General features: G+C 43.3%; 1 protein-coding gene and 1 pseudogene across 1 annotated transcript in view; one reads left to right on the top strand and one right to left on the bottom strand.

Annotated features, from left to right (window-relative positions):
* LOC107662713 (protein GPR108-like) overlaps positions 1 to 3,945 on the top strand; it is a 10,493-nt gene extending 6,548 nt beyond the window's left edge. The window contains exons 11-18 of the mRNA XM_016452789.1: positions 1,073 to 1,146; positions 1,284 to 1,401; positions 1,481 to 1,611; positions 1,696 to 1,739; positions 2,580 to 2,629; positions 2,721 to 2,804; positions 2,928 to 3,049; positions 3,127 to 3,945. Coding sequence (XP_016308275.1) covers positions 1,073 to 1,146; positions 1,284 to 1,401; positions 1,481 to 1,611; positions 1,696 to 1,739; positions 2,580 to 2,629; positions 2,721 to 2,804; positions 2,928 to 3,049; positions 3,127 to 3,214 — 711 coding nt within the window. The 3' untranslated portion in view covers positions 3,215 to 3,945. The remainder of the gene's footprint in view (positions 1 to 1,072; positions 1,147 to 1,283; positions 1,402 to 1,480; positions 1,612 to 1,695; positions 1,740 to 2,579; positions 2,630 to 2,720; positions 2,805 to 2,927; positions 3,050 to 3,126) is intronic.
* A 2,062-nt stretch (positions 3,946 to 6,007) lies between these two features.
* Positions 6,008 to 13,289, bottom strand: LOC107662691 (calmodulin-regulated spectrin-associated protein 3-like; annotated as a pseudogene).
* Between the last annotated feature and the right edge of the window lie 1,711 nt (positions 13,290 to 15,000).

Raw genomic sequence — 15,000 nt, 5'->3', positions numbered from 1 at the left:
TGTTATTTAATGTTAGATAATGCGTTTTGGGATAGGACGATTACCATATTTTAAATTCCCATTACCTTTTCTTAAGTATGTTCTAAGAAAACGTAATAACGTAAACTTAAGAACTTGAATTCCTGAAAAGAATGTTCTTAAAAAATCTTCATAAATAACTTGTTAAATTTAACCTTAAACTTGTCTTAAGATGCTCTCTAGAAAATATTTGAGAACTTATTTTTTCCCCAAAATTTGGGAATTTTTCAAGAATTGCAATACGGCATACTTACCAACAACTTGGAATTTATCCTAAGTCATTTTTTTAAGATGTTTGTTCAGTGACGCTCTTGATAGTACTAATACATTATTAAAATCAGAAGTTAAAATCATTAAATCAAAAGCTAAAATTAACATCTGTATTTTAATTAATAAACATAAAAGATATTTATAAATACTTCAACAGTTCTATTAATTGTTGTTATTTAATGTTAGATAATGCGTTTTGGGATAGGACGATTACCATATTTTAAATTCCCATTACCTTTTCTTAAGTATGTTCTAAGAAAACGTAATAACGTAAACTTAAGAACTTGAATTCCTGAAAAGAATGTTCTTAAAAAATCTTCATAAATAACTTGTTAAATTTAACCTTAAACTTGTCTTAAGATGCTCTCTAGAAAATATTTGAGAACTTCTTTTTTCCCCAAAATTTGGGAATTTTTCAAGAATTGCAATACGGCATACTTACCAACAACTTGGAATTTATCCTGTCATTTTTTTAAGATGTTTGTTCAGTGACGCTCTTGATACTCCATTTATATATATATTTAAATCCATGTTTTCCACTAAAGGAATACAAGGAATCATTTTTGCATATAGGAACCAGTATAACAAAGCATAGTAATAAACAGCAATGTTTACTTCCATGTGTACATGTACTTAGATGTGTATATGTACTTAGATATATGTTTTTAGATATGACTATAAAATAGAAATATGAACTATGTTTGTACAGAGGAGACTTGATGCATGTTCGTGGTGTTATTGTGATCGACGACTCGTCACGAGTGTTTGTTTGTCTTCCTCTCAGATCAACTATCACTTCATTAACTCTGAAGGTCATCCTATTGAAGGCTGGGCCGTCATGTACTACATCACACACCTGTGCGTATCACACCTCTACTTTCCTTCTGTTTCTCGTGCTTAGAGATCGACGAGTGTGATCGATATTTTTCAGTGTGGATGCTGTCAGAATCAGAGTGTTAAATATCTGGCATGAGAGTGTAATGTTTGTGTGTCAGGCTGAAGGGGGCTCTGCTGTTCATCACGCTGGCTCTCATCGGCACCGGCTTTGCCTTCGTTAAATACATCCTGTCGGACAAAGAGAAGAAGATCTTCATGATCGTTATTCCTCTGCAGGTGTGTGTGTGTGTGTGTTTGAACACGTCTCCCACGTGTTTCTGATGTGATATCCACGACTGATGCCGGTTTGTTACAGGTTCTGGCTAACGTGTCCTATATCATCATCGAGGAGACGGAGGAGGGCACGAGTGAATACGCTCTCTGGAGGGAGATCCTGTTCCTGGTGGATCTCCTCTGCTGCGGAGCCGTCCTGTTCCCTGTCGTCTGGTGCGTTTCTGTGCGTCAGACTCTGGGTGTGCTGATATTTACGGTTATTTGATGCGTTTGTCTGTGTGTTTCTGTGTCTAACAGGTCCATCCGACACCTGCAGGAGGCTTCAAACACGGATGGCAAAGGTGTGTATGACAGGAACTGTGTGTGTGTGTGTGTGTGTGTCTAAACCTGGAACACTGTGTACAGGCCGTAACGATAACCGTACGGTTTCAATAACTGATCTAACTCTAATAGCAGAGTTCATGACGCAACTAAAACAACAACGACATTTCATCGGAATCATTTTCAGGACATTTATTTTAAAAAGACAAACAATGTGTTTAGAATAAACAGAACATTATCGTTGGTTGGTGTGGACGCTGATAGTTATTGCTATAATTATTATTATCGCTATCGTTAAAGTTGTTATTATATTACAGTTATCATCATGGATACTATAGGTATCAGTATAATTATCTTTTACCGTTATTTCTTATTGCTTATATTGAAGTTATTGCTATGGTTATCGCTATAGTTGTTATAGGAATCATAATTACTGTTACAGTTGTCGTTATACTTACTGTTACAATTACAGTTAGTTATCACTATAATTATCATTATAGTAATCGGTATAGCTATCAGTAAAATTATCTTTGTAGTTATTGTTATAGTTCTCATTAGTTATTATAGTTATTGTATCTTTATAGTTATCAGTTTAGCTATCTCTATAGTTAATCTTGGCTATCGTTGTAGTTATCGGTGTAATTATCTATAGTTATCGGCAGCTATCGTTACAGTTATCGGTGTAATTATCCTTATAGTTATCGGTATAGTTATCATCAGTTATCGGTGTAATTATCTTAATAGTTATCTTTAGTTATCGGTGTAGTTATTGATACCGATATTGTTCTTGTTTGTTTGTGTGTATATATATTTGTGTATTTGTTTCTAAATGCACACTACTTGTGTGCGTTCTCGTGCAGCTGCCATGAACCTGGAGAAGTTAAAGCTCTTCAGACATTATTATGTGATGGTGAGATTCATCTTTACTCACATCTACAACATCATTTAATAAGATCATTTCTCTAAGGCGGACAACTAAAAAGCTGTTTCTCTGTCCTCAGATCGTGTGTTATATCTACTTCACGCGGATCATCGCGATACTGCTGAAGTTCACTGTGCCGTTCCAGTGGCAGTGGTGTCAGGAGGTAAGGAGCAACCCTGCTTCAGAATAACATAACATAAGCTACGTAGTTAGCGTTTGTAGCACAGAAAATCATTCCGATTCAGCCCTAACCAGATCTTTCGTCTTTTCTCTCCTTGTGTTGCAGTTTTTAGTGGAGGTTTCTACTCTGATCTTCTTCGTCTTGACTGGATTCAAGTTCCGTCCGGCATCAAATAACCCGTATCTACAGCTGCCTCAGGACGAGGAGGACCTGGAGATGGATGAAGTGTAGGTCTCTCTCTCTCTCTCTTTCTCTCTCTCTCTGTGAGAGTTTCAGTGTGTGATATCGTTTCTCTCGCACACAGTATAACGGAATCCGGAGCGCTGGAGGGCATCCACAAGGTGAAGAAAACGTCTAACGGCCGAGAGAGACAGAGGGAGGTTGCATTGTGAGTATCATATCAAAGAGGGCGGAGCCTGGACTCTCAAACCCCTCCCCTTCCTGAGGTTGCTGTCATGGTGCCCACAGACTCACTATGCAAGTGAAAAAAGACGGAATGGAAAAAAACGTGTGAGAATAAAGCGCAGCAGACACCATTTCCGTGAGAGAATGAGCTGATTTTTCCATACAGACTCTGGGATAACGGTAACACGGACTGAATCTCTTGCTTTGGTTTACAGTAATGATGTGGTCACTCTGCTCTATCCGTTAATTTGTTCGCTCATTTATTCCTTCATTCCAAAGATGTACAATCATTATAGTGGATGTGTGCAAATAATTTGATTTGTTTGATTTTAGCCTTCTTTTATTTCCTAATATCTTTATTTAACCGAAGCAGTTTGATGCTATTGTTTGTATATCATGGTTTTTCTGTTCATTTTTGATTCGACGGCTGGAAGCGATTCCACAAAACTAGCGTAAATAAGGCGCGCTGGAATAGATGCTTCTTCAGAAGATTTTCTGGTGTTATATATTTCTTTAAAGGACGCCGGGTCCATGACTGTTAATGTGTATATTCTGTCCTGGATGAAGCTGAATGTTCCCGAGAGGTTCCTAAAACAACGTTCAGTTGTGCGACATAACAAATAACGATTTTTGTCATTTTCTTCTTTGGAAAAGGTTGTGCTTTATTTAGTTATATTTTACTCATGGCTTCATCTACCCTGTGATTGACCCTCCTTTATTTAACGACACAAATATTGGTATACAGTTATAAATGAAGGATTAACCGCATTTACACCGCGAATTACTACGAACGCGACAACTGCATCGCTGCCGTTAAAACCGACGGTCTCCACTGAAAGCGCGGGAAGCTTCCGGCATTCAAATGGCATAGTTTGATCGCAGTTTAGACTTCTCCAGTTTTTCCCGCGCAATGCTTCTAAACTGGCTTAAATTTCCACAAACTGTCACAGAAATAAGCTTTTCCTGCTTGATTTATGTCGCTGGTTTATCATGCTAATTGTGTTCAAGTTTGAAATAAATCAAATGACTTAAATATTGACTCGTTTCTTTGGTTTGTTATGTGAGGAAAGAGAAAAGAGTTTGTCTTTACCATAGTTATTGTTCTCGGTGCGGATGGGCCTTTTACCTGAGTTTTACAGTAATTAACAATGGCTTTGCATGCAGCTCATGCAGGACCTGATGTGAATCACTCAAACTTACTTCATTCTGAAATCAGCAGCGGCTAGTGAACACACATCATGTCAGGTACATAGCAACTTATTTTAATACTCTTTACTGCTATTTGCTATTGATATTCTGTATATTTCTTTTTTGTGTCATTGTTTTGTGTAGCTATAATACTATATTTCATGTATATGGCAATATTATATGTGAAAACAATCATGCCAGTGAAGCATTTTTAGAATTGAACATTGAAGCTCATGCACCCGAGTGATCCAGCGGCTTTATCTTGCAGCGGAGGCACCGTTGTGCATAGTGTAGGACACTGGAGACGAGTTTTATAGCCAGTCTTCATGTGCGTCACGTCAGTCACTCGGTGATGGGCTCCTGGGACAGAACGGTTTCTAGAAATAATGACATGCAAATATGAAAAAAAAGTACTTTGATGAAGGACCATGAGAAAAGCAAGGAAGAGCTGAATTCACAAAACTACACGATTTAAACATGCAGTGTGAGAAACACTGATACAGTGCAAACATGATGTTTTCTCAGGTAAAGCCACTTGCGGTGTCATGTCTTGCGGTTTAGTCAGGTACTGACCGTGCAGAACTTTGTTGGTTTTTGAAGAAGAACCTCAATTAGATATAGTTTTATTTTATAAAAGGCCTCATCATTCAGGTGCTGAAATAATATCTCTTGATGTCTGAGAGTCTCAGGCGCACAGGAGCCTCGAGCACAAACACTCTTCAGTGTTTCTCATCATCTCCCTCTTCATCTGCTCATTAAACTGGTGAATTAACCATTGCTGTGAGGATTAAACAAAACGATGTAAATGCTCGGTGTGTGTGAACCGTGTGCACAGGCTCATCTGCACAGGCACACACGCACAGGCACACACACACACACACACACACACACACACACATATATATATATATATACACAGTATATATGCCCTCCATAATATGTATATGTTGTCTGAGCACTTTTTGCGAAATTCATTTGGTGTCAGATAGAGATGAAATGTTAGAAAAAAAATTATTTTATTGACCTACATGTTCATCACAAAAAGTCATCATCATCACATAGCAGGAAAAAACACAAGGATGATGACAAAACTCACATTAGAAAGAAAGTATCCCAGAAGCCCTTCTCACACACACAGAGAGCAGGAAGTGATGAGACACATTTACACTCACTTTCAGAACAGAACAATCTGCCACTGCAACAGTAACAGTGCTGTGGTGACGGTAAAGCCATGAATCCTTCATATATGATCCTTAAAGTTTTACCATAAACAGTATTACATTGCTTTTCCTCATCCAACCCATCAGTCCTGAAACACACACACACACACACACACACACACACATGAAGGGAATGTCTACACACATACAGCACATGAGCCACCAACACTGATGCTTATGATGGAGGTTCAATGGTTTTTTAATACTGGATCGTGACTCACTGATCCATATTCAGCTGACAAACTCTGTTCAACAGCGTCCAGACATCTGCTCACACACATGATGCCTCACAGTCGTTGGACAGCTGGAGATCCATCAGGAGGAAAGCGAGAATCATTTACTCCACAGATTCTTGAAGAACGGAAAGGCTGATGAAATATTATAAAAGAGAGTATGTGTTCACAGCAGGAAATCTCCTAAAATCATCTAGCCAGACGGAGACTAGATAGTGAAACCCAGCAGTGATTCTCACCAAAACTACAGCACTGGTAGACTGAGATTCAAAGGTTTGTATTTATTAGGGTAGAGAATATAGATCATAAGAATCAGAGAAACGCTTCAAGTGCTCAGTTGGTTTGTGGTCAGAGTTTGTGGTGTGTGCTGGTAAGATTTTTATTTAGAGGACTGGCACATATAGTGGATTTATTTGAGTAGGGCAGGAGGGTTTATTATTGGTTGGAGGAGCTTATTCCAGAGAGAGTAGCTTACCTTGGAAGGTGTGGTTCTTTTGAGTGGGCGGGGTTACTTGTGTGGGTAGGAGGGGCTTAGTAGGAATGGTTTCTTTGAGTGGGCGGAGTCCACTCCAGTTTATTCCAGTAGGAGTGGCTTATTTTGAGTAGGCAGAGTCTATTTAGGTGTGGCTACTTTTTTAGGCGTACCATGTTTCTTAGTGTGCCAGAGATGGGCGGGGATAGTGAAAGCGTCGACGCTCATGCTCAGGGTACGAGATGGAAGTGTATTGAACTGTTTCCCGTCTGAGCTGTATTTATAAATGGCCTCCACGTCTGACGAGGAAATGGCACGCGGGCCGACGCCACAGAGTCGGTGCAGCTCCTCCGATTGGCCGTCTCGAGTGTAGATAGCACGGAACTGACAGTTGGAATCACGCAGGAGAATCAGGAAGTGACTGGTGGAGCTCTTCTCCACCTCCTAGACAGACGGGGAGACTGTGAATGTCAGAATGTGAACGTGCATAAAGGGAGTAATGTCTGTGTAGAAAGATAAACAGTGACGCACATCTATGATCTTGTTTTTCTGGGATTCATTGACTTTGCCAGCAAGGCAGCAGTGTGAGAGCGCGTTGTGAATGATGAACTTATTTAAACTGGGTTCCTTAAATAATTTAGGACCTGAAACAGAAGATAAAAGTAAGTAAGTGTGAGTAAACAGGCAACTGGAAAACCACACAGATCAAATGAGGTACTGGCTACAGCCAACAGGTGGTGCTATTTCTACATCTTTTCAAATCAGGTCAAACCACTTGATTTGAATTCATACTCAGCTGTTCTACACAGTGCAGTTAAAACTCTAAAGGGTGTTATTATGATTACCAACCTCTCAGAAAACCTTCAGTCACACTCTAGCAACCACCCTGAAGATTCTAGAAATTGCTCAGGACAGCCCAGCTACCTGCTAGCAGAAGACCTCACCTACATTCCAGTAACCACCCATAACATCCTATAAGCCAACTAGCAATCATTCTCAACAGCCTAGCAACCACTTAGCAATGTTCCTGCAAACAAAAGACCACATTAGCAACTGCTAAGCAGTGTCCTAGCAACCACTGAGGAAACCTTATTTAACCTTACAGGTACAACTCAGAAATCACCCAGAACATCATAGGAGGTGCCTAGCAATCATTCAAAACCATTCAAGACCACCTTAGCAACAGTCTAGCACCGCACAAAACATCCTAGCAACCACTCAGAGCAAATTAGCAACCATATACAGAATGACATAAGTAGCTTTAAAATTTCAAACTAACCCTAACTCTTTTCAAACATAGAAATTTATCTTAAATATCAACAATCAGCTCTTTACCTGTGTATTCTGAGGGTGAGGCTGGAGAGGAGGCGTTGGAGACATGTTCCCAGTCTTTTTCCCCATTCTGATTGGCCAGTTGCCCTGATGACATCACCTTTGAGGGCGACTCTGAACGACTGAGTTGTAGAGTGAGAGAGGAAGCTTTTAAGTAAAGACAAAGATGTATGAAAGGCAGAAGACAGAAACGTGGCTAAGCAGCTGGGTAGAGTACCTTGCTGGCTTTTCTAAAGTGACGTGACATGTGGCCAAGTATGGTGACCCATACTCGGAATTAGTGCTATGCATTTATCCCATCCGAAGTGCACACACACAGCAGTGAACACACACACCGTGAACACACACCCGGAGCAGTGGGCAGCCATTTTTTCTGCTGCGGCGCCCGGGGAGCAGTTGGGGGTTCGGTGCCTTGCTCAAGGGCACCTCAGTCGTGGTATTGAAGGTGGGAGAGAGCGCTGTACATTCACTCCCCCCACCTACAATCCCTGCCGGTACGAGACTCGAACCCGCAACCTTCGGGTTACGAGTCCGACTCTCTAACCATTAGGCCATGACTTCAGTTGGTAGAGATGCGCCATCTTTCTGGCTAGAGACAACTGTGTGACAGATAGCTGTGTGACAGATAGCAATTCTGTTTAGTGACGCTAGTAGTTACCCAGTTCACATTTAAGTACAAGTAATGTGTGATTACCTGTTCTGTTTTTCCCCTGTGAGCATGTGTGAGTAAGCTCATGGTTGTTGTGCATGTTGTTTTTTGCCACTGTGCTTTGCTGGTTTCTGTTTGAGGACTTTCTCTAGATCAGCCATTATCTTCAGCTGCTGACGCCTTTCATACTCTGCCCTGGTGAACGCTCCTCGCCGCAGGGGCGTTCCTGGGGGTGTGGCTTTTGACAGAGGGGGTGGGGTGTATGAGGTTGGCAGTGACTGTGAAAGCAGCTGAGTTTGAGAAGGTCGCAAGTCATCCAGGGAAGCCTGTTGACTGTTGGAGAAAGCAGAGATCAGTAAGTTCTGAATGAAGATCCTGAATGAACGGGTTTGGACAAGTAGATGTTCTTACCTGTTCTCAGGGTCTTGCCCATGTTTTGCACGTTTCTTGATCTCTTGAGCTTGTCTTTGCTGCCGCTCCAACAGCAGAGCCCTTTTTTGGGCCATCTCCTCCTCCGAGAGACCCTCCTCCTGAACACCCACAAAGACACACATTACAGACACCTTAGACATGCACAATCAACCAAAGCGCAAGCAGACCGTCACAAACCTTGAAGAACACATCGAGCCCATCTTGCTCTCGTTCTCTGTCTGGTCGCTCATGGAATCTGAAGAGAATATTTCTGCACCCTGTTCCAGATCTGTGTCATCTCCCACCGTCCCTGCACCCTCTGTCTCATCTTTCACGAGGACGCTGCTAAGCAGCATGTCACTTTCAAATGAGCATTCTGACGGGGCTCCTGAGCTGCTCCCACCTCATAACAGTTCAGCTGGGAGTGCAGATGGAGGTCCAGCCTCCAGCTCCAGGTTGAAGATTGGGGTGTGATGTTCGCTGGAGCCACAATTCTGAGGTGCTCTCTTGAGGTGGAGCAGGTTGCTGTGGAGAGTCCTGGGGCGTGCATGGACCACCAAGTCGTAGTGAGGAGCAGGTCTGCACCTGACACTGGCTCGGAGAGACTCGCTGCAGATGGGGAAGCGTGTCCACGTTCTGTGGGGGCGTAAGGACACGTGTGAGAGGCTGGAAACCAAGGTCTGTGGGGCGGGAGGGACGTTGCCGTTTGGGGCTCTTGGGAGCAGCAGCACGGGATTGGCATGGAGCAGATGCTGCTGAACTTTTAGGGGATCTGGGTGTGTCAGAAAGTTGTCCGTTGTGTGATGGAGATCCAGAAGGTGAAAGGATATGGGTGGAGTCTCTAGAAAGATGAGGGGGTGTAGCAGGGGATTTGGAACCAGCCGGGATGACCCAGGGCTTGCTGGAAGTAGGTGTCTTATTTGAGGGGGTGTTTTTCAGAGAACTCAGAGTTTTCTTTCCCATGAGCCTTTGTTGCTGTTCTGTTAGGCGCTGCATGTCTCTTTGTAGGGACTGTAGGGTGGAGGTTAGCTTGGCTACTGCCTCATTATATTCCACCAATGGTGGCTCTTTCCCCTCCTCTGTCTTCGTTTCAACAGAGAAGGTAACCTGTTTCTCCAGTTTAGGTGGAGCTACTACATGCTCCATCTTCTTCTGTTCTCCATCATTTTCTTTCTTTTCCTCCTCCTTTTTCCTTTTTCCCTCCTCCTTCTCTCTGTCCTCCTCTTGTTGAAGCTGCTGCTCCATTCGTGTCAGTCGTTCATCCAGAGTGAGGGATTGTCCGTCATCGTCCAGTTCTTCCCCCTGTTTCTTCTGGAGTTGAAGGAAGGCAGTCTTGCCCAGCCTCTGCCTGTGTTTGGTAAAGATGGCCTCAATCCGCCTCTTTTGAGCTTCGATTGCTCTACGTTTCTCCTCCAGACGTGCACCCAGCTCCTGCGCCTCCACTGCCCCAATGGGGCTCATACCTGCAGGGCTCAACAACGACTCCACTTCCAGGGACCTGGAATTACTTGGGGATTCTGGCATCTTCTTCCTGCATTCAGCAAAGTTTGTCATGCGACCAGTCTTGGTCTTAGGTTTTGGGAGAGTCTTCAGGTGTGTCACACTCTAAACCTCCATGGATTTCTTGTGAACCAACAGGTGGTCGTTTGCAGTTTCTGCTGCTATCAGGCCTTCCTCCAATTGGTCGATACATCATCCCTGACCAGCAGGGGGTAGAGCTGCTCAGTCTGGCTTAACCCACCTCAGGGGAGTGGAGGTAAAAGCCAGACGGAGCTCCCTCTGGCCGCAGCCGGGGCTCATCGTGTACCGGACGGGCAGTATGAATAATTTGCAATGCTTCTTCTATGGTAGGTAACTCTCCTAGAGGAGCTTGACCAATGAGCTTACTCAGATTCTCTGGGGGTGTGTAAGGGCCGGGGCTGGTTACCATGGTGAGGCTGTCCGTGCTGACGGAACGAAAGAGAGGATTGCCCATAACAACATCAACATCACTGTCCAGTGGGAATGGGATGTTGAAGGCCACAGCGGAGAGAGGACGGCTGAGACAGAGAAAGTGATAAAGATTGAAGATCCCTGGTGCATGATGAATGAGTTATATAAATGAAAAAATATCAAAATTATTTAGACTATTATTTAGTCACAGGATTTTGGTCATAAAAATAAGGTTAGTTGTACTTCCTTGAATTGACAGACCATTGTAAACAGACATACCTGATTTCCTTTTTGCTCCAGCCCCGTCCTTCTACACAACATCAAATACAAGAGTAATAATTAAGTTACATAGAAAATGCAATGAGGATGCATAACTATAGTCTTTATTTAATATTTAGTTTCTTATTTGGTTTTGGGATGAAATATGGAAAATGTTCATGGTTTCATGAGATTCACTCACACACAGAGGACAGCAGGACAGGTGACGGGTGACGGGGAAGAACAAAACACTGATGTGTGTGAGTGAGTGTGTGAACATGTGAGGGTGAAATGTTGGCTTCAGCGTGGTGGAGCGCCATCCAGAGTCCAGCCATGGAAATATAGCAGGTGACAGTGAGAAACAAACCAAAGAAAGTGAAGGCATTTGTGTAAAACTGGAAGAAATCCTGAATTATATGCAAAACTAAAAAAAAAAAGTGATCTTCAAACAAAAATACACTACAAAAAAAACATGTTTCCTGCAGAGATCTGTGACAGGAGTGAAATCAAACACAGGACAGTGATGACGTCATGCAGAGGTGTGTCTGTGTGTGTGTGTGTGTGAGTGAGCGTGAGTGTGTGTGTGAGTGAGCGTGAGTGTGTGTGTGAGTGAGCGTGAGTGTGTGTGTGAGTGAGCGTGAGTGTGTGTGTGAGTGAGCGTGAGTGTGTGTGTGAGTGAGCGTGAGTGTGTGTGTGAGTGAGCGTGAGTGTGTGTGTGAGTGAGCGTGAGTGTGTGTGTGAGTGAGCGTGAGTGTGTGTGTGAGTGAGCGTGAGTGTGTGTGTGAGTGAGCGTGAGTGTGTGTGTGAGTGAGCGTGAGTGTGTGTGTGAGTGAGCGTGAGTGTGTGTGTGAGTGAGCGTGAGTGTGTGTGTGAGTGAGTGAAATCAAACACAGGACAGTGATGACGTCATGCAGAGGTCTGTCTGTGTGTGTGTGTGTGTGTGTGTGTGTATGTGCGTGTGAGAGTGTCTGTGTGCGTGTGAGTGAGTGTGAGGGTGCGTGAGCATGTGTGTGCGTGCGTGAGTGTGCGTGAATGAGTGAGTGAGTGAGCGTGAGTGTGTGTGTGTGTGAGTGAGTGAGTAAGTGAGTGTGTGTGTGTGCGCGTGTGTGTGTGTGAGAGAGTGAGTATGTGTGAGTGTGCGTGAGTGTGTGAGTACCAGCACTGTGGGCACTGAAACACACCGGAGAGAGACGAGCGTTAGAGTCAGCGTCAGTAACACACTCTGTGTGTGTGTGTGAGTGAATGAGTGAGTGAGTGAGTCTGAAATAGCACAAAGTTTCCTGTGAGGGGTAGGTTTAGGGGTAGGGTTGGTGTAGGGCAATAGAATATACGGTCTGTACAGTATAAAAACCATTACGCCTATGGGATGTCCCCACTTTTCACAAAAACAAACCTGTGTGTGTGTGTGTGTGTTCACTCACTGATGGCTGAGCCGGCTGCAGGTCTGTGCAGGGGTTTGACTCCGGATTATCCTCAACATTAGCACTTTCACGCAACTTCTGATTGACCTGTGTAAGAAATGAAACTTCAGGATCATGCAGTCCGACACATCCAGATCTGAACTTGAGCAGTTTGTTTCATATTTGTTTAAAAGCTGTTTCCAGATCTGTTCACACCGCAGTTAAATCCGGTTTCACACCACTTCTAAATATTTGGTGATATCATTGATTTGACTGCACTGCTTATTACTGTGAAGCTGCTTTGAAACAATCCGTATAGAAACACAGGTGACTTGACATCTGACTTTGCAGTTCTGCTGAGATCTAGATCCGGTTCTCGGTTTAAGGCTCTAGATTGAGGATCAAGCATGAACCTTGTTGATCCAGAAGAGCAGTGAGTTCTCCCAGCTCCTGTTGGACTCGAACTGATCCGTCTCCTTCACCATCTTGACCCGACCCACGGTTTCCATGGCGCTCAGTGACATCAGTGAATCAATCAAGGCCAGATGGGCTCCCTGTAACCAATCAGAGAAGAGCGAGAGAGGCGTGTGTCAGCCAATCAAATCAGCTGCAGTGAGTCTGTGTATGATTCACTCACCATGTTAATGGGCTTCTAGCTCAGCTGTGTCTCATCGACCGGCTTCTGCTGCTCCGTGTGGAGCGGGATCAGGTCATACCGGCTGAGGAGCTGCAGCAGAGAGCCGAGGCCTCTAGGTGGCGCTGTGACCCCAGACAGAGCGTGAGAGGAAAACACTCTGCGGTACAGATCACCAGACAGCAGGAGGCGCTCTAGAGCGGGAGAGACGCCTTCATCCTCCTTCAGAGCCGCAGAAACACTCTCTACAGACACACAGTGATCGAGCGATGTTAACTGCTTTGAGATCAAACAGATACACTTCTGATCAGAAGTTCGGAGTTGGTACGACATTTTAAAAGAAATTAATAATTGTATTAATCAAGGATGCATTAAATTGATCAAAAGTGGCAGTGAAGATATGTTACAGCAGATTTCTGTTTCAAATAAATGCTGTTGTTCTGAACTTTCTATTCATCTGTGAATCCTGAAAAATAAAATGTATCACAGTTTCCACAAAAATATTGTGCAGCACAACTGTGTTCAACATTGATAATAATCAGAGATGTTTCTTGAGCAGCAAATCAGCATATTAGAATGATTTCTGAAGATCATGTGACACTGAAGACTGGAGTAATGATGCTGAAAATACAGCTGCGCATCACAGAAATACATTACAGTTTAACAGATGTTCACATAGAAAACAGATATTTTACATTATAATAATATTTCACTGTTTTTACACTCACTCACTCACTCACTCACTCACTCACTCACTCACTCACTCACTCACTCACTCACTCACTCACTCACTCACTCACTCACTCACTCACTCACTCACTCACTCACTCACTCACTCACTCACTCACTCACTCATCACGCTGGCGCGGGTCTAGGCTCGGGTGCGGTCGCGTCCATCTCGAGCGCTCGCGGCCGGACTGGAGAGAAAATGAGACGGTGACTCCTGACCGACGCCTGCAGACGCTCCACGCACCGAACGCGCCGCATCCCCCTCGCGCATGGTGTCCTGCTCGAGCTGTCAATCACACCGCGGGCGTCCAATCACGTGTCGGGATGGGCGGAGCGAAAGAAACAAAAAAGAAAGAGCGAAAGAAAGAAAGAAGGCCAGTTGTCCGTCACTGACTGTACACTGGAGCATGTGGAGCTGCTGAGGCTGAACAGTGTTGCTCCAGCAGAGGGAGTCCAGACCCCGCGCTCATTGTGTTCATCCTGACCTGCTCATCAAGACATTCATTTGGATTAGATTGTTTCATTCAGTCATTGCTTATAAAATATTACTTTATTGTACATGTTTCAGGGTGTTAGATCTTTCTGTGCGGATTTTATGGCAACATGGCTTGGTAACAATACGAACCTTATTAATTGAGTTATACAAAATAAAATTATGAATTTAAAAAAAGTAAAGTTTATAGATCTAACAGTAATATTGCGTAGGAAAAAAAACGCTAACTTGTTATTTCCAGATATTTGTAATTTCCTTTGGATCTTTAGACTGCATGCACTGTAAATGTCCACTTATTTTAACTTAAAATCAGAAGCTCTGCCTTAAATTGGCTGTACAAGTCATTTCAAATATTACACTGACTTCTGAAAGAATCAAGTTGAAACATGCAAAAATTAAAATAAAATAAAAAAGTTCGTGAAATTGTTTAAATGAATTTGGAAAAAACATGTTGCCACGACTCTATCGTTGTCATATCTATGGAGTGTGTGTGTAATAGCTGTCTGTAGACTTAAGGAAGGATCTGTGCATTATGTTCATGTCAGATGCTCTGAGGCTCGCTGTGTCAAACCGGTTTGGACTGTGAGAGTCACTGAACATCATGTGAAGAGAATGCAGAATAACCGGTTCAGATGCAACAAAACACACACCTCTCAGAGCGCATGACAGGAGCTGTTCAGATTCAGCAGAGCAGTCTAGATTATCAGCATCACTGACTCGGTGTTTCGGGGATCTGTTCAAGAGTTACTCGTCATTTCCTCTGGGATCTGACAGACGGCACAGGACGCGTCACACACACTCTCACTCTCACACTCACAGACA

Source organism: Sinocyclocheilus anshuiensis, unplaced genomic scaffold, assembly GCF_001515605.1.
Source record: "Sinocyclocheilus anshuiensis isolate Anshui unplaced genomic scaffold, SAMN03320099.WGS_v1.1 scaffold687, whole genome shotgun sequence".
In the NCBI taxonomy this organism is placed as follows: Eukaryota; Metazoa; Chordata; class Actinopteri; order Cypriniformes; family Cyprinidae; genus Sinocyclocheilus; species Sinocyclocheilus anshuiensis.
This window is presented reverse-complemented; position numbering and strand designations above follow the sequence as displayed.